This window comes from Papio anubis, chromosome 15, assembly GCF_008728515.1.
Source record: "Papio anubis isolate 15944 chromosome 15, Panubis1.0, whole genome shotgun sequence".
Classification (NCBI taxonomy): Eukaryota; Metazoa; Chordata; class Mammalia; order Primates; family Cercopithecidae; genus Papio; species Papio anubis.
In genome coordinates this window covers 25,041,739-25,061,844 of record NC_044990.1, presented here as the reverse complement: position 1 = coordinate 25,061,844, position 20,106 = coordinate 25,041,739, and the positions used below count along the sequence as shown (strand labels likewise).

The 20,106-nt window shown below is 38.9% G+C and overlaps 1 protein-coding gene across 7 annotated transcripts in view; it reads right to left on the bottom strand.

Moving 5' to 3' along the window:
- The window catches only part of LRCH1 (leucine rich repeats and calponin homology domain containing 1), a 198,496-nt gene that overhangs the window by 57,453 nt on the left and 120,937 nt on the right, over positions 1 to 20,106 (bottom strand). For all 7 annotated transcript variants that reach the window (XR_002518353.1, XM_009191913.4, XM_017951235.3 and 4 more), the window contains exons 4-7: positions 11,188 to 11,293; positions 6,848 to 6,984; positions 4,928 to 5,055; positions 3,134 to 3,197 (exon numbers count right to left, since the gene is read on the bottom strand). Coding sequence is in view for 6 of the 7 variants with exons in the window: in XM_009191913.4 (XP_009190177.2) it covers positions 3,134 to 3,197; positions 4,928 to 5,055; positions 6,848 to 6,984; positions 11,188 to 11,293 (435 nt within the window). In the remaining variant the exon portion in view is untranslated. The remainder of the gene's footprint in view (positions 1 to 3,133; positions 3,198 to 4,927; positions 5,056 to 6,847; positions 6,985 to 11,187; positions 11,294 to 20,106) is intronic.

Genomic DNA, 20,106 nt, shown 5'->3' with positions numbered 1-20,106 from the left:
ATTAGGATAGAAGTTGTTCTTGGGGTCGGGGTGGGGCTTTCTAGGGTGCTGGTAAAGTTCTGTTTGTTGAACTGGCAGCTGGTTATATGGGTGTGTTCACATCGTGAAAATTAATGGAGCTGACACTTACGGCCTTCTCTGTGTTCTCTTCTGCTTTAAGCTGAAATCTTGTCAGGTACTGGTATATGGTTTGGATGTATGTCCCCTCCAAATCTCACACTGAAATGTAATCCCCAATGCTGGTGGTAGGGCCTGGTGGGAGGTGTTTGGGTCATGGGGGTGGATATCTCAGGAAGGGCCTGTGCTGTTCTTGCTATGCATTCATGTGAGATCTGGTTGTTTAAAAGTGCATGGCACCGGCCAGGTGCAGTGGCTCATGCCTGTAATCCCAGCACTTTGGGAGGCTGAGGCCAGTGGATCACAAGGTCAAGAAATCGAGACCAACCTGGTCAACATGGTGAAACCCCATCTCTACTAAAAATACAAAAATTAGTTGGGCATGGTGGCGCATGCCTCTAGTCCTAGTTACTCCGGAGGCTGAGGCAGGAGAATCGCTTGAACTCAGGAGGCAGAGGTTGCAGTGAGCTGAGATCACGCCACTGCACTCCAGCCTGGCAAGAGAGCAAGACTCCGTCCAAAACAAAAAACAAAAAACAAAAAAAACCAGTGCATGGCACCTCCCACATTGCTCTCCCCCAACCATGTTGCTCTCTTGCTCCGGCTGTCACCATGTGACAGGAGGCACTCCCTTCACCTTCAACCCTGACTTCTGAGGCCCTTGCCAGAAGCAGTTTCTGGTCACATGCTCTGTGTACAGCCTGAAGAACTGTGAGCCAACTAAACCTCTTTTCTTTATAAATTACCGACCCTCCGGTATTTCTTTATAGCAACACAAGAATGAACTAATACAGGTGCCTGTCTTATTTCTCTATTTGAGGCTGAGGAAGCTGCATCACATATATAAAAGTGCTAAAGAACTGTAGTAGTTAAAAAGAACTGCTCTGTGTGATTTTTGGAGTAAAGCTTTGGCTTAATAATTGGATTAGTTTTCTCTGAGGGTTTCCTTTCCCACAGTAGCTGATGACGTTTATTCAGAAAACCTATGATTCTGAATGAAATATGGAGCCTGGTTTATTTTCCTCTGTCTCCATTTTACTGTTGCTACTTAGGGAATAGCTTTCCAAATCTCAAAAATCAGGAACCTCCATAAAACACATTTCAGGAGATTATGGCTTGCTCCTAAATTCTTGAGGTATGGTTTTCAGAGTCTGTCCTTGTTTACTTTTGGACATATGTACAGATTGTTTAGAAACTGGCAGAAATCAGGCATGCATTTCATTCATTCAACAAATATTCACAGAGCTCCACACTTTCCTGTTTATCTTGATAAAAAGATGTTTTTAATTTCTCAGTGACAAACGCTAAATCAATCAATGACAGCAGCCAAAGAAAAAGAATGAGGTGTGATCCCTGAACCCCAAAATGTGATCTAAATGGGAAGTAACATCACCTGACCACAGATGGTAAAATCTTTGCCAAACCAAGTGAAAATAGGAAGCTATGTAAGATAATTCAGAATGCTTATCATTCTAAAAAATAAATTTCTTGGAGGTGTACTTAAGAAAGGAGGCTGTAATGTAAGACAAAGAAAGGCCAATGGGAAGATGTGTGCATTTTTATTCTGCTGAATATAATCTTTTCTGTATTCCTTTCTCTTTCTACCCACCTCTCATCTTAAAAATTTAGCACAATTCCAAAGATATGCATCTAATTAAAAGGCATCGAATAAATCCTTGGGCTCCTTTTAGAATGATATTAGCATCCTACTTATGCTTAAGTGAGAACAAAAGGATAATGAAGTTCTTTATGTAATGTTTTATTAATGAGTTTAATTAGAAAAAGCAGGGTCTGTTTAATTTAACAGAAAATATGCTTAGGGTGAGTAATTTCTGAAACAATGGTCCATTTGCGAGGACTTAGGAGTTGAAGAGGATGAACTAAAATGCAACTAAAGCAATGTGTTTAGTACCCCTCTCCCACTGAAACACAGTAAACTATTAATGTGCTTCCTATGGGTTATTTTTTTTTATTGACACTGGCCTTCTCTGCCTACTAACTCTTCTTCCTTTCAAAATGTTCTACATTAGAAGGATTTTTAAAGAATCCCACTTTTTAATACATTGCTATATACAGCATTTTGTAAAAAATAAATTCAAATACCTTAGCTACCTATTAAAATTCAAAGACTTGAGGAGAATTGGAGAAAGGTTTTTTTCCTGGAGTCATACATAGAAAAAATGTGAGTTTCTTTGATGGGGTAATTGGCCTATTAACGGCAATTTTAAAGAGTATTATAATGTTTCAAAACTCAGTAACTACAGAAAGTAACTTCCCTCAAAAAAAGAAGAGCACCTGATACTTTTCCTACCACTCCTTTCTAGATCTCTGAGGCCAAGAAGCTTCATTTAATGGTACGTTAGTGTTAGATTTTGGGGACTCTAATAGACTACATGTGAGATAATAAATCAGTTATCAAAGCATTATTTATAACCACTGTAGGAAGTTCTAATGTGTGAGGCCTGTTAGCTTACAAGTAACCAAACTTTTATCCAATTAACTGAACAGATCTAAGAACAGAACACAATCTAAGAGTCTGAGGAAAATAAACATTGTTATAAAAACTATAGCTACTCATAAATGCATTTCCTGTGGGTCAATTACTAACATAAAATGTACAGTTGATTCCTTAACATTTATGCATATGTATAACAATGTTTTTCTAAATTACTCTATTACTGAAAAATAAGCATATTTATAAAAGTGCTTCATGAGCACTTGCATACTACTTAGCCACTTTGTAGTATTTATTGGGCACTCAATAATATTTTAGATAATGTGTAGGAGAGGAAGATACAGACTCTACTCTTGAGGCATTTACAAAAATATAAAGATGCAGAATAAGCTAACAACAGCTAATATTTATATAACACTTCGAGGATTTCAAATCGCTTTTACGAATATCACATACTCTCATACAAATGAATCAATGCCCTTTAACAGAAAGGAGTTCAATGAACTCCTGGGAAATATGTCTAGAAGTATAGAAGGAAAAGAATCTGATCACTAACTTTACCTCGGTGGCAGATAATCGCTTATCTCCATTGTCACTTCCAACTCCTGAATCAGAATCCTTCTTGCTGAGATAGATGCCATCAATATTCAATTCATTTAAAAAAGATGAAAATCACAAAGTTCACACCAAGATACATCAATTTATATTCTAATAATAATTTTGCTATGCAAATTTTTATTATTACTGTAAGGCAACAAATCAGTCTAGTATTAAAGAATATTAAGACATGGACCTAATGAAAATCAGACGGTAGCACAGTCTAAACACGGTATAAGATAAAATTCTTTGTGTTCAGGGTTTCATGGATTTATGCTCTAATCAAGTGGCTTGCTCTTAGATGTCAAGGTGTTTCTTAAAAATAGTTACCAATGTTCTTATTTTACTGAATCTAGCAAACCACATAACTGCTTTTACCCCTTAGGTTATGAAATGTGATTACTTTCAATAATTCTGTAAATTTTTATCCAGGGATTAAGTACATAAAACAGTGGATACATATTTTAAGCATTATATAAAAGTAACATTAAGGTAGTCAGAAATTTCACATTTACTTATGTAGCAAAAAGTGAAGGAAGAGATTTCTGCAGTGAAGGCTTCCTAAAAAGAACCTGCATTTCTATAACTGCGATCAGTGAGGGAACGTTGTTTTTTGGAAGCTCAAGGCTTGATTTATGCCACAAGAAGCTCTAGGATGTGTGAAAAGGTTCTAACATTTCCATTTGAAACAGGAAGTGGCAAAAAAAACTACACATACTGTATTTTTAAAAGACCAAAAATAAAGCCTTCATTTTTTTCTTAACGTTGTTGTGGAGGCATATTCAACATTAATAATTGCTAAAACGCCATGTCTGGGCTCAATATAGTTATTCTGATAAGTAAAAAATATCCACATTTGTATTCTAGATCTTATTTATAAGTATATACCCACTTACACAGGAAGAACTGATTATTGATTAGGAGACAGTAGATGATATTTGAGATATACCAAAATATTCTCAATAGCATCAGTTTTTGCTTTCATATCCCAATAGTTTCTCAACTTCTTGCTTTTTTTTTGTTTGCTAAATTTTTAGTATTATTTAATTTTTATACAATAAGCAAATTGACAAAATGAGAATAAAATACAAAAATAAAACAGTGTGTATAGACCTAATTTTTAATGCAATCACATTATAAATGCCACTGTGAAGCCAAAAACCTCTACATTTGATATTAGTGTAGTGACATTTAAATGGTTCATTTTCTCTGATAAACATCTGACCTGGAATATACAAAATTATGTTAATTAATTTACAGTAAGACGATCTTGCTAATAGTAGCAACTTTAAATCTTAGGCTGTAAAACTCATTTTATATATATTGGCATTTTACATATATTGGCAGTTGATGTTAGAACTGAAGGGATGATTTTAGTTTACTATTTAAAAAGTTACTAAATTTTATTTTTGCTATGTGAAAGGATCTAGAACAAAAAACTAAAACACATACGGGAAGATTATCAGTTTGTTGTTACAGGCATAGAAAGTACCAATTTTAATTATTACAAATAGAGAAAGGTAATTTTTGATAGAGCTTTGTTCCTGATTTTGAAAAATCCTGGTTTTGTTTGTTTGTTTTTTCCCAACTTCTTGTTTTAAACACAAATTAGGTGAGTAAAGCAAATTGTTTTGTTTTGCTTTGTTCTCTGCAGACACCATGGTGACTTAAAACAAACAGATTTTTGAAGTCAGCTACCTGGAGGGCCTTGGCCTAGGCAAATTTTAAACGGGGGCTTTGAATGAGGGCATGACTCACCCATCTTCCACGTGCTGGTGTAAATGTGGCCTCTCCATGGTGTGGAGATAAAGGGAGTCAGTTGTCTTAATCTGGCATGCTTGTATGCTCAGATACTTAAATATGTGAACTTTGCCCTTTGTGCAAATCTATGAAGAAATTAATAGTAATCATATTCATTTTTCAATGACAAAACAAAATGTAAGTATCAAATCCTTACTCTGTATATTTCAATTTTCCCGATTTCATGTCAAGTAACACCCTACCCATGTACACTAAATCCGTCCTTAGAATTTTGGGAATCATTCCCTCCAAATTCTACTTCGAACAGAAAACCATGCTTAAGCAAATTTCCCATTTTTTCTTGCATTAAACTATAAAAGTCTAACAAAAATGTACTCAAGTATATACAGTATAAAAAGTATAAAGTCAGATGACCAGCCTGGTGAAATTCCAATTACAAAAGACGAGAAAAGCACAATTATTTTCGAGCCCGTAGAAAACAATTCAGAGCCTAAAAATAATTGTAGATTTAAGAAGCTGTTAAATTATTTAAAAAGAAAATAAACTTCAAAATATTTACATGGTTAAGCATCTGAAAGCATAGTACTTCGTTTTTCTCTCATGCAGTTTAATATCTGAGCTTGAGACCTGTCTCTAAATAATCAATAACCATGTTTAAATTCCATTTTCCAGCTAACATTTAAATAAGGAATATATAGCTGGGAGCAGTGGCTCACGCCTGTAATCCCAGCACTTTGGGAGGCCAAGGCGGGCGGATCTCTGGAGGTCAGGAATTCAAGAGCAGCCTGGCCAACATGGTGAAACCTCATCTCTACTAAAAATAAAAAAATTATCCAGGTGTGGTGGCAGGCGCCTGTAGTCCCAGCTACTCAGGAGGCTGAGGCAGGAGAATCGCTTGATCCTGGCAGGCAGAGGCTACAGTGAGCCGAGATCGTGCCACTGCACCCAGCCTGGGCGACAGAGCGAGACTCTGTCTCAAAAAAAAAAAAAAAAAAATCAATCAGTGTACTCCGTGAAAAAAATTCAAATAAAATGATAAATAATAAGACATTTAATTCTGGAGTTGGAGTGATTAGCATAGTCAGCCAAGTGCTGGTAAATAGATTTGATGCAGCAGAAGACAATGTATTGTTTCTCACATTCACTCAAGGGCTACCTGTGACTGTTTATAATGAAGTTTTATTCAGTATTATTCTCTTCAGCAGAGAATCAGAAAACTGGCCTTCGGAGAGCTGCTTAAGCACTATTGATAGCACTGGGAATCAGAAAACAATACCCCAAAATGAAGGCCTCAGAAGCAAAAGTTTTTCTCTGACCTCTCCTGCCCTCCTGCCTCTCGGTCCCATTCTCCCAAGGAAGGGAGCCTTAGAAATTTGAATCCCTCTTCCCCAAAGCTGGTCATAGAAACCAGAACCCCTTTAAAACCTCAAAATATTACTTGAACTTTCCCTCTGCCTTTCTGTGTAAAAACTGGCCATAAAGAAATTATCTGACCTCGCTTGTTTGACAGTAGGCCAACAAGAACCCCCATTCCAAAGAGGGTCCTGCGCCACACCCAGAAGGAAGGGATGATCCTCAGAGAGCCCAAGAAGAATCCAGAGAGACAGGCCCCGCTGGGTTTCCTCACTCAGTCTATTAACGTGAGATCATACTCTTTTTGTCCAATCATATTTCTACATGGCTGTCCACATTTTGTAAGCACAAAAATGGACAATTTCCCCTGTATCTTTGGGTCTTCACTCTGGAAGCTTCCACGTACATGTTAATAAATTTTGCATGCCTTTTCTCCAATTAATCTGCCACTTGCCAGTGATGAGTGATTTTCAGCAAACTTTCAGAGGGTGAAGGGGAAATTTTCCCTTGGCCCCTATAACAGCACATCCCATGGGGCATTGGCTTTGCTGCAAGACCCCTCACCTGTGCTGGAGGAGACTGCAGAGGATTATTCTCAAGTAGCAACACTTGCAGCTGCTTCATCTCTCTAAAACAAATTGGAATCACGAGCACTTTGTTGCAGGAAAAGTCAAACTTTACCAAGGGAAGATCTACAAGTTCTAAAATAATAGAAAAAAGAAAAAAAGAAAGAAAAAACCTTAGAAAGCAATCAGATTAATGGCTGATCATTCAAAAATTAATGTTCTGCTTCTCAGGAAAAATATAATTGAGTATAATCAAAAGCAAGTTGTACATTAGGAATACATGGTGTGTGTACACAACATTTTACCAAAAGAGGGAAAATCTTTCATTGCATGCCCCAAAGTTTTACATTGTTGTTAGTTCTGATAAAAACTGGAAACACTTGACATTTACAATATCCATTGTTTAAAAAGACTTTTTTTTTTCAGCAAAAAAAATCACGCAAGCCACATCACACAGGACATGTTTATGTTTTAACTTCAAACTGTTTCCCAGTAGCATTCGCTAGCCCATGAGTAATATGTTAATTACAGAATATTCTTATCTAATCAATGTATCTGGGCTGGCATTATCCCAGAACTAGCTACACTAAATATATTCATGAGTTTTTCAACCGCATTTTAAAAAAATAAATGTTATCCAATTCAGAATTTTCCGACAGGCCCTATAATTCTGTTATGATGAGACTTTATTCTACAGCTTTTAAAAAGTCTTCTGTAGCTCCACTCAGAAGTCAGAACATTACATTTAGCTTAAAATCCCCACCCACTGGCACAGTAAACACTCAGTAATTTCAAGCATTCAAAGTGACATTGGCAGCTGTTAGGAATAAAGTCAAATATATGCCATAGAGCAAAGAGGCTAAGCCATGCCAGACATCCAGGGCGATGCAGGCAAGCCACTGAGATCTGTGTGGGGGCGGCTATGAAGGGTTCACTCCAGAACGAGGCCTGGGAACTTTTGTTATGGGATCTGTTAAGGACTCAAGGAGTTCTAAAGTGGAAGAAGGGCAAGAATTAGACAAAGAAGAGTAACTCAAGGCACTGACCTGGAGTAAAAATTCACACTATGTCTCCTCTACCCCTACACTGCTCTTCGGTTTTCACTTTACTCAGTTACGTTATGTCAAATTCCAGCAGGAAAAGATTCTAGTAACCAGTACCTCTCTCAGAATCCGAAGCACTCTGGGAATGTAAGGGACTGTCCTTGGTTCATACCTTAGTGAATTACTTTGTCTTAAAGAAACGAGGAATGGAACTAAAATTCTAGAGGGGAGGCAGAAGAGCATCTAAGGCCGCAGGTTCCAAACTCAGGTCCATGATAGGTGGGCTGTGCAGGAGAAACTCAGGAAGTGTGTTTTTGAAAGAATACAGATCCCTGGACCTGAAGCCAAGGGATCTGTATTTTTTAAATTGCCCTGAGTAGTTAGTTCATTGCTCAAACCCAGCTTGCCTCCCCTCTGGCAGGATGGGGGATTGACCTCAGGCCACACTGGTCCTGGAGGACACTGGAATCATGAAAGTGAAAGGATAGGAAAAGCAAGATCCCCTTTCACCTCACAGCTTGTTTGTAAGATGGTTAAGAATCATGAAGATTCCGTGATAAGAGGAACACCTCCTAGCGGTTACCCCTGGCAATATCAGCCTACCTCCGAGATGGTTAACTAAAGTTAGGTTAGCAAATCACTGGAAAACTTTAACTGGACTCTGGATCTTTAGCAATTCTTTGCCACTTAAAATGAAGACTCTTAAGACTAGAGGGCCAAGTTCATGGAGAACACAGCAGAAGAAAACTTACAGGTAAATAAACTGAGTAATGGTTTTATAATGACCATTTCTTTTCTAGTTCCAGTTTGGAACACAATTGCCATCATAGTTCAGGAAAACAAGAACCAGACAGTTTCACAACAATAAAACGAAGGAGAAAATGATAATTTTGCAGCGCCAGTCCAGGAAAAGTAAAAAAATGTGGAGCAGAAGAACAAATCCCACTCTCTCTCCCCACTGCTAAGAGAGGCAATGAATGGCTATTTTAATCCTCTGTTCATTCTAGTTCTAGAAAGAATAAAATATCGTCTTCCTATTGCAGTTGTTGTAGTAAAACCACCACAAAATTGATATGAGTAATTAGACCACAATTTTGGTTTTTTTTTTTCATCCTCAAATTGAAAGCATACGAGGAAGGGTATCCAAAGAGGAAAAACATATAAGTAAATAGGGGAAGTCTTCACAGTCACTAACTGAAAGTATTTTCAATGGTCTTTTATCAATAGAGTTCTCCAGAGTGAAGCAAAAAGGAACTTGATACTCAGGAAATTACTCTTTTTAAAAATTTTTCAGTAAACTGAAGTTTTAGCTTTGAGTATATTTTTAAAATATCATAACTGAGAAAACATAATTATGGAATAACTGATCTTTTTAAGGGAAAAGAATGCTTTTAAGGTAAAAAAAAAAAAAAAAAAGAGGAACCAGTGAGAGACAAAAATCTAGATTTTGTGAATATACTTTCTTTCCATGTTTCCAAACTATGACAGGCATTTGCAAAATGATCACATTAATTTTTCCTTTTGAAAATGAGAGTTCAATTATTTCTGACATTTTCTCAATAATTAACATGGGAGCTTAAGTTTACGTGAAAGTTTTCTTTAACTCATAAAAGGTTGTATGCATATAAATTTGCTATTAATAAGCTTTCCTTTTGTGTTTGCTTAAACCAAATACAAGGTTTGTATATCTAAAAAATGAGACTGTACTAGGACAAAATGAAAAATCAATCAATATTTTTAAACCAAGTCATCTCAAGCACTCAAGTAAAAAATGCTGTTTCTCATTCTGCTTCTCTAAAATGCTAGTCAGTATGAGGAAGGTGAAAGACGGCAAGCGGACCCGAACCTCCCATCTACAAAGCACATTACATTTTCCAAAGTTCTTTCCCTTTCATGAGATCCATTCTCTTGCCTTATTATGAAGCATTTCAAGCCAAAGATCAAGATGCAGAGAAAGGATAATTAAAATGAGGCATCCATAAATTGCTCCATTCATGTCAGATCAACCAAATGCTGACTGTTTCCAAATACTACAGGGTTTTGCTTTGAGAAATATTTTTAAATACATGTTTGAAATCGGCTAAGTCTAGAGACTTTAAACAAAAACAATGGAAATCAATGTGATCTCTGAAAACCAGAGTATGCTTTGGAGAAAGCATTCAGGATTCCAGGACTCATCCGTTCATTCCTGATCCAGGTCCAAACCGAAACACAAAATGCAGAGGCACTACCCCCTATGAGGCTGCTTTCATGCTCTAAATGGTACGCAATTTCTGAATAAATACATACATCTTCCTTGAACTCTACACACTACCGGACAGTCATACTACGGAAGCCCACGGCTGCAAAGCAGGGCTGTCTGAGTTCTCAGCGTTCATGTTAGGTGCTTGGGAGCCACGTCTCAATGCTGAGGTTTTGCATCCACCACTGGTGAAACTTACCGAGACCACCAGTGAGACATTAGTCCAAGTATCACTCCAGCAGAGGCAGCACCCTCACCTCAGAAAAGATTCTAGACACTGGGAGTTCCCAACCAGTGCTCCCAGATCCCCAAGGCTAGAAATCCTGACAGACAGGATCTGTAGAACAAAGCATGTCCCCAAAATTTCACGTTCCAAAACGTCACATACCCATATCCAAAACAATTCACGTCACCCCCTGCGATGGGCTGGCTTGAGTCCTTCCAAAATTCATATGTTGAAGTCCTAACCTCTATTACCTCAGAATGTGATTGTATTTGGAGACAGGGTCTTTAAAAGGGTAATTAAGTTAAAATGAGGTCATGAGGGCAGTTCTAATCCTTGGTGTCCTTGTAATAAGAGGAGATGAGGACACAGACATGCACAGAGGGGAGATGATGTGAAGACCCAGAGAGGAGAAGATGTCACCCACAAGCCAAGCTGAGAGGCCTCAGAAGGAACCAACCCTGCTGGCACCTTGATCCTGGCATCCAGCCTCCAAAATTGTGAGAAGATGAAGTTCTGTTATTCAAGCCACCCCAGCTGTGGTTCTTTGTTACAGTAGTAGCCCCAGCAAACTAATACACCCAGGTCCACCCCCGTGCCCCACAGCATTACCTAGGGGAATAATTTTGTTACCGTAGCCCTTGACTAAAATCACAGCCTGAACACCACTTTTTTGTTATCTGCGTGTGAAATTCAAATCCTAATTATTAGTAGTAGGCATACACACACACACACACGAAAAGATCCACCCTCTTCACAAAAGTAAATCCCCCCAAAAATAAAATAGTGAAAGTCTCCCATTTTCTTCATTTTCCCTCTTTCTTTTTTACCTTGTGGTAAAACTTTAAGGTAATTTCTTCTGACATTCAGTTCTCGTAGAGATTTCAACTGACCTATCTGCTGGGGCAACGCTGTGATCTCGTTGCAGCTGACATCCTGTATCAAAAGCAGAGAGAGAAATAATAAACATCTTTTTCCAGGAAATCAAGCATTTCATGTGAAATCTCCTTAAGGAATTTAAATATTTGGAAAACTACACAGGTACACTTTTATATTCATCTCCAGGTCCCTGGCAATAAGACTCAGCACAGAGAAGAAAAAGTTGAACGTTTTAAACTCCCTCAGAGAAGAGAAAAACGGAGAAAGGGTGGACATTAGTAGCATTCGGCAGCTGCTTCACCAGCCTCTGGCCTGCCACTTTGACATGCTTTGATTTTACTGAATTCTCACAACAAACCCACTGGACAATATTACTAGCCTAATATTTACAAATCAAAAAGTGGGGCTCAGAAAAGTTTAGCCAGTCGCCCAAAGCATGCAAGTGCCAGAGTTACCAGCTCACAGTTGAGCCACTGTCCCACCGTGCCTCTAAATAGAAGACTACAATGCATCTTATTTTACCAAACTCTCACATATTGCAGTGAAAAACTAGGATATTAATGCACTCTTTGGATGCACTATTTATCTAAAATGGAGTTCTTCACCACAGGCTAGAAACCTTACAGCTGACCACCTTGCCATACATTTCACAAGCAATTCTTGTCTTCTTTGCTTTAGGAAGCAAGCACGCAATAAAGCCTTGATTGGAACCCCCTCTTGATACATGCGAAATGGAGGCCTTGACATTTATAATCTTCTATATCCTTAGGATCTCTCTGAATCCCACTCTTCCTCTTGGCTCTGGGAGTTGTGCTGGGCTCTTCACTCCCCCACCCACCCCCAGCTACTCCTACAGTCAGACCAGTGCTCTCTCTTAGAGCTGGGTGCTATCATGATCTCCTGACTGGTTTCCATACATCAGTCTCTGCCTTGGATGCATCCTTCACAGAGCGGCCACAGTGCAAATGCCATCATGCTGTTCACCAGTTTAAACACTTGTGGAGGCTCCTCAACAACTATAAAGTCCAAACTGGGCAGTAAGGCCAGTGTCTATGATGAGGTCTGTCCATTTCTCCAGCACCATTTCTCTGAATGTCCCTCCTCACAACCTACACTCAAGCAATGTTACTGCTTCTGGCAGTTTTCAGTATTTCATAATTTCCAAACTTGTTCATGCTCCTTCCCTGCCTGATATGCCAGTCCCCAATATTGTCCTCTTGTCCCACTGACACATTTTTAAAGACTTAATTCAAGCCTCAACCTCTTTCGTGAAATCTTTCACGAGGCTTCCCCCACCTCTCCCACTCTGATCTAATGCCCAGGGAGACACCACTTCTTCCTGTGTGGTCTTTTAGATAGCGTGTCACTGTAAGTCATTTGCTCATGGGTTTATATTCCCCTTTAAGCCTATGAGCTCCTGGGTGGGAGGGACCAAGTCTTATTCATTCCATCCTCCCAGTGCCAGGTAGAGTGCTAAGTAAGGGATCAATAAATGTTGGATCAAACTTCTAAAATCCACTTACGGTGACACTCCATAATCCTGTGGCTCCTTCTCCAGGACCCTGGGACCCAGGATGCTCCAACATACACACTAAATCCCATGCAGGTCCCACTTGGCATCACAGAACTAAAGATATAAATGATTCCAGTGAGATCAAGGCCTTAAATATCCCACTTTACTTTTGAACCTGCAAAAGCTCTCCCCTTTCACCATAGAAGGCAGCAAAGCCTCATTTCAGAAGTCTGTTTCACTTTCATTCAAATAAGATGAACTCATCGTCGACCAATCCAGTGAACAGCCCCAGGCTCCACATTTAGACCAGGCTGTACACAACAGGCTGATCCCTGCCCTCTAACCTGGTCTCATCGAAAAGGCTTCAGGTAATCTATCAACCTGTCCTCGTCATGACGATGCTCAATGGATATCACCCGATGAAGAGGAACAGTATCACTCCTACTAAAAGGAATGAAGCTGTCCTCTCTAAAGGCTGAGTGTGCACAGTGCAGACACCTCACCAAGCTTCTCTGTACAGCAGTCTGATGGGGGAGGTGGGGTGACATGGGCTGAGACCACCACATGTTCAGCGGCATCAGCCCCAACCGCTGTTGCTGTATCCCTCCTGGCCCAGAAAAGTCACACACAAGTTTGAGAACAACACTTCTAGTGTTTAAAACAAAAACAGAAACAAACTCCACAAGCACATCTGCAGAGACAAAAACATCGAAGGAAGTAATTACAGAATTAGGAGGTCCAGAGATTGTGTTCAGTCACTCTCAACCCCTCGCTGAGTCAGTAAATCAGCCTGCCTTTCTGAATGCATTTCTACACGGGAGAAGAGAACAGTGAAATGCCATCTTTTCCCAATTACTAGGGCCTTTGCTCAGTCACAGGAGCCAACAATCAAATCCTTTCAATGAAAGCTTTCTTTGCCTTAACTAAGTTACAAATAAGCAAAAGGTGCCATTCCATCCTATTTTAAGAGTCCTCACACAAATACCACACAGGTGAGTCCTAGAAATGCAGGAAATCAAATCCTTCTATGGAACTCATGACCAGATAGAATCACTTTGGTGATGTTGTTGGCAGGAGAAGTGGGCATGCTTGTGGGGAAGAATTAGAAGGAATGATTTTCCATCTCTAGAGAAAATGGATGTTACTGGCATCTAAAACAAGTTTTTTTAAGTCTTGTGAGTGACAGTGCGAGAAAGATCCTTATATAAATTATGGAAATCACCAATTTTCAATATGAAACTGACAATTTCCAGAAGCTTCAAAGACATAATTTTTTAAAACAATCTTTCTCTTAATAAATAAGGAGGGAGGAGAGGAAAGCAAAAAGATAACAGATATATTTAGGTAGCACATTATTCACAGCATGAGATGAAACTAAGCCTTATTCCATTTTTTAATGTGAACTATACTCACCTTACTCTTTGCTGGTCATGCTTGAGTTAGCCAGGAAATCAAAATATGCTGTTTCTCTAAACGTAAGGTGATTTTTTTCCATGTATGTTTCTAACATAATAGCTTTATTAAAAAAAATCAACTCCCCCTAGCGATATTTGAAAACTTAGTTAGCACTAGGGAAAATGGTCACTCAATTTACTTTAAAAAAACTTCATGTAACGATAAATACAAGTTTTTTTCCTTCTGACTTACAAGACAGGACATCTGTAGACAATTCAAAACACAAAGTCCAATTGTCCATTCACATTTTGGAAGTTATATGGTGAAGGTCAAATTATTTTAATAGTACTCTGCACTGTTGTCAATTACTTCCTGTCCTGACAAAATAATGGGGGGAAAATGCCCAAGCAGATTTAGCATGCAAGATAACATTTCACTATTGTGTAATCAATATTGTAGAAAATAATGCAAAACTCTATTCCCACAAGTCATTGAAACTTGCCACATTTTAAAGAGGCTATAAATTCATCACAAAAATAAAACCCCATGGGTCACTGTCTTAATTAGCTGGGGGATAAGGAGGAAGAAACAGGAGATAATAGTCTAGGTGTTTGGGGATAAAACATATCCGTTTTGAAAATGTAAAAGCAGTATTTCTAGAATGGCCTTGTTCTCTAGAACACTTTTGTTCAAATTCAGCCTAAGATAAGGTATGAATTTTATAGACTGATTTAAAGAAGATACAATTTAGGAAAATGAATGTAAATAAAAACAACACTAATGCCTCACACTTCTGCAATTAGTAAGAATTTATGGGGTTATAAATTCCAGATTCAGTTACTTATTAAAACAGTCAAATGAATCCCTTCTGAATTTTTTATTAGCCCTAAGCTATGTCTTAGAGTATGATTCCAAACTTCAGTGAAATCACAGCACCCTATAGTTAGTACTATAATACCACATACACGCAGGCAGATCAAAAAGAATGAGCATGTTATAAATATTTACTGAATTTATTCTCTTTGATACAGAAACAAATCTAATTATAGTAATATAAATATTCAAGCTTAAGTTTTTTATAGACCAGCCAGTCCAACTTTGTCATTTAGATAAAAAACAAAATAGAGAATTTGCACTGTGACTTAACACATACTGATTTTCCAGCGGTCATCATGTTTTTAGGTAACCAAAAGAAAAACTTTAGAAATAAGATTCTCTCCTCATCACAATAAAAAGAGTCTCTAGAAGTATTAAAACCATGTTGGAGATTAATATATTTTTGTTACTAAGTGCTCGTTGCTAACTGACCTTCAGAATGCAAAAATAACAAGGATTTAAATTAGCAGAATAAATTCAGGGATTATTAAACTAGGTTATGCTCACTTTCAGAAAGTAATATTGTAAAGAAGACTAGACGCTTTTGGTCTTTTTTTTTTTTTTTTTTTTTTTTTTTTTTGAGACATTGTCTCGCTCTGTTGCCCAGACTGGAGTGTGAGGGCATGATCTTGGCTCGCTGCAAACCTCCACCTCCTGGGTTCAAGCTATTCTTCCACCTCAGCCTCCCAGCTAGCTGAGATTACAGGTGTGTGCCACCACACCTGGGTAATTTTTTTTATTTTTTTATTTTTATTTTTTGTATTTTTAGTAGAGACGGGATTTCACCATGTTGGCCAGGCTGGTCTAAAACTCTTGACCTCACATGATCCACCTGCTTTGGCCTCCCAAAGTGCTGGGATTACAGGTGTGAGCCACCATGCCTGGCTGACCAGAAGTATTTTTTTAAGGAATGGTATCTAGTGAAAACCAACATAGGCCAGGCACGATGTTTCATACCTATAATCTCAACACTTTGGAAGGCCAAGGTGGGCAGATTGCTTGAGCTCTGGAGTTTTAGACCAGCCTAGAGAACATAAGGAAACCCTGACTCTACAAAAAGATGTTAAAAAGTTAGTCGGGCATGGTGGCATGCACCTGTGGTTTCAGCTACTCGGGAGGCTACGGTGGGAGGATTGCTTGAGCCTGAGAGGTCAAGGCTGCAGTGAGCTGTGACCCTGGCACTGCATTCCAACCTGGGTGACAGAGTAAGACCCTGTCTCAAAACAAAAAGAAAAAAGAAAGAAAGAAAGAAAAAAACATAGATACTGTGTCAAGACGATCTTGGTTAGAGAATTGTTCCAGTAAGACCAGACCACACACTGGAACTGCAGGTGGTATTTGTACAAGTGACCTTGCTCTGATACTTAGGTTTTCAAAACCTTAGTATGGTCATACAGCTTGAGCTGTATTTTTGCAAGAATCTAGCTCTTTATTTAATTGAAAAAATGCAAACGTTCTGACAGAAACTGCAGTCTACTAATATTAGCCTCCTATCATGTAGCCATGCCCTGTTGTGGAAGTGCATTTTGTATGACTCACTGTGTAACTTTAGGGAAATGTCTTACCCTTTCTGTGTCTCTATCACAAGAACAGGTAAGGATTAAATAATTCTAATTATCCTCCAACATGAGGAAAGTCCATTAGCTATATCAGAGATAATGAAATTATTTTAGTTGAAAAATAGATATGTAACTAACTGGGAAATGTCAATTTTGATTTCTTAATAGTAAAAAACCCTCAATGCCTGTGGTCAGAACTCACTGTCCTTTTTTTTTTTTTTTTTTTTCCCCGAGATGGAGTCTCTGTCACCTAGGCTGGAGTGCAGTGGCACAATTTTGGCTCACTGCAACCTCCGCCTCCCGGGTTCAAGCAATTCTCCTCCCTCAGCCTCTTGAGTATCTGGGATTACAGGTGCACGCCACCATGCCCAGCTAATTTTTGTATTTTCAGTAGAGGCGGGGTTTTACCATGCTGGTCAGGCTGGTCTCGAACTCCTGACCTCGTGATCTGCCCGCCTCAGCCTCCCAAAGTGCTGGGATTACAGGTGTGAGCCACTGCATCTGGCCAGAACTCGCTGTCTTAAAAAGAAAATATGTTCATTTAAACTTGAAACTTTCTCAAGAAAGCTCTGGGATGACAAATTATCATCTTTCAACACCAGTGTCTTTTTCCAGAGCAAAACTCTGTTGCACAATTCTCCTACATTTACAAACACACGGCCTACCCCACTGCTCTTCAGAAGAAAGGCAGAAATGGAAGCACAGAGGGACTTGAGCAAGCCCTGGGTTTCCAATCACCCCACAGAAACCAGAGGTTAGGAGGCGTCTCCAGAGACCATGAATGGACAAACAGCATGGCGAGCACGTGAATTTATGCCTCCGCCGTTATCTCCCTCAGAGACTGGAACGCTGCCCATGCAAATAATGAAAAAGGGATTTTCCTCAGCACCTGCTCAGTAATCAATCTTTGAATCCAAACTCTCCACACAACCAAACATTTCATGAAAAAAGAATTAAAAATAGCATATCCAATCAAGGCCAGGAAATGCACCTTCCAACTAGTCATTTCTTGAGCCAGGCCTTGTGAGGTTTTTGATTAGAAAAGCAGGTTTTAAATCAGTGATATTGTGTTCTCTTATGTGAAGGTAAGAGCTAGAAGACATGATTTTCACACACTGTGTGACTTCAGAGAGGACAGAATCGTGAAAAAAAAAAACATCTCTAGACCACAACATGTCACCATATACAGGGAACCAACGAGAAAACTCTTAGATCTCTGGCAAATGCCCCATAAAAGGCTCTCTATTTGATTGTGTTCTAACAGTGTGTTTGTTTTTACAGCTGCCTGTTAATTATAACACATGGCATTTCTACAGCATCTCTTAACAAATATACCTCATCCATCAGGCATGGTTTAGCAGTAAAAGAACCATGTTTTCAACATGTTAACAAGGTTTTAATGAGTAAAATGAGATTCAGCCAACACAAGTCTACAGCCCCCCCTTCCCTGACTCTTGCTTCCACAGTAACAAAACATTAGTGAGACCATTTGTACCAAACCTTTTTTTTTTAGTAACATTTTCCTCCCACAACTTTAATGGAAAAACCACCAGGAGTTAAACCAGGGAACTCCAAAGAGAAAAATCACGGCCCCACTCCATGAGGGGCTTACAGTTTAGATGAAGAGACAGTGCTGTACTGTGGTGAGGATGCTGATTAAAAAACCTGGTTTTGACTCCAGCTCTACCTCTTCATATCCTTGCGGCTTTGGCGAAGTAATTCTAAAATTGAAACTTATTTGTAAAATTTAAACATGATACCTACCTTGCTGGCTTATTTTCAAGACTATATGAAATAATACATGTATACCTAGCAGAGTGCCTGGTATATAGCAGATGCGCAGTAATGTGAACGCTTTATCTCTTCCCTTTAGAGAAAGCACAGGCAGATAGATGTACCAAGCAACACATTCATACTGCTACAGCAGTGAGGCAACAGAGCATACAGAAGTCATTCAGAGCAGCCAAGGAGATCAGAAAGTTCCAGATCGTTCCCATGTGAAATGACCCTGGAGGGGCCAGCTCCACGGAGCTAAGATTCCATAAGTTTTCCTGCACCTGCAACAATGTGGAAATACAATCTGGCCACTCTTGTTGAGTCAGGAAAAGGACATCTCAGTAGCGTCTCTTTGTGGCTTCTTCATGGGACATTCCCTGCACGGTCTCAAATGGCAGGACAAGGCAATGACTGAATGGGAATGCATTAAAAAAAATCTTATGTAATTCTAATGTATTTAAAAAGATAAGACATCATTTTCCAACTCCAATTCCTTTCACAAAGTAGAAAGGACAACTGCTTTCTTGTAAATGGCTAAAGTTTTTCTATTTTTTATTATTTTGTTGTTTGTTTTTAAGTGACTGCTGACTCTGGAATGTTCACTCACACTTAGAAGAAAAGAGAGTTCACAATTCTGGCCCAGCATGGTGGCTCACACACCTTAATCCCAATACTTTGGGAGGCCAAGGTGGGTGGTTCACTTGAGGTCAGGAGTTTGAGAGCAGCCTGGCTAACATAGTGAAACCCCATCTCTACTAAAAATACAAAAAGTCAGCTAGGTGCAGTGGCAGGCGCCTGTATTCCCAGCTACTAGGGAGGCTGAGGCAGGAGAATTGCTTGAACCTGGGAGGCAGAGCCTGCAGTGAGCCGAGATCGTGCCACTGCACTCCAGCCTGGGCGACACAGCAACACTCCATCTCAAAATAATAATAATAATAATAATAATAATAATAATAATAATAATGCCATTTGGAATTCTCTGAGTCTGATGTGAACAATTTAAAAATATTTCTTCTAAAATAGTTAACAAGCAACGCTTGGAACCTAATAAGCTGAGACACTGTCTCAGCGCTGAAGCACTAGGTGGCTTCAAGTATTCTGAATGCTCGGAGTGCTTCCAAATCTTGTAACAAGCTGGTTAATTTGTGACTACAAAACAGAAGCCTCCCATGGCAAATCTAGAATTACTTCTGCCCCTCCAGGGAATTTTTTCTCCCCCGATTCATAGCTTAAAATAATATGATATGGTTACCTATGGTAACACTACTATTTTAAGCAAAAAGATATGAAAGATAAGTGAGAATGGATGGAAAATAATCTTTTTTTAGACTGTGACCTTAAGCAAGACCACTCCCTCCTTGTGGTTAAATAATGACCACTTATTAAATTTTTACCAACTTCGTAAGTAAATGCTTTTTTCTCAAAGATCACGCTTGCTCACACACAGGGTCAGGAGAGCCGAAAGAGCACAGGCGACAGAGCTGCCATATCCAGAAGGGTGGCCACTGAATGCCAGAAATGTGGCCAGTCCAATCTGTGATGTGCTTTCAGAGTTACGTCCACACTAGATTTCAAGGACTTAGCATGAAAAAAAGCATCCAAAATATCTCATTAATTTTTTTATATTATACAAGTGACGAAGAAATAATATTTTGGTTATTTTAGGTTAAATAAATATTATTACAATCAATTTCACTTGCTTCTTTTTTGTAAATGTATCTACCAGTACTTTTAAAATCACATTGACTGCT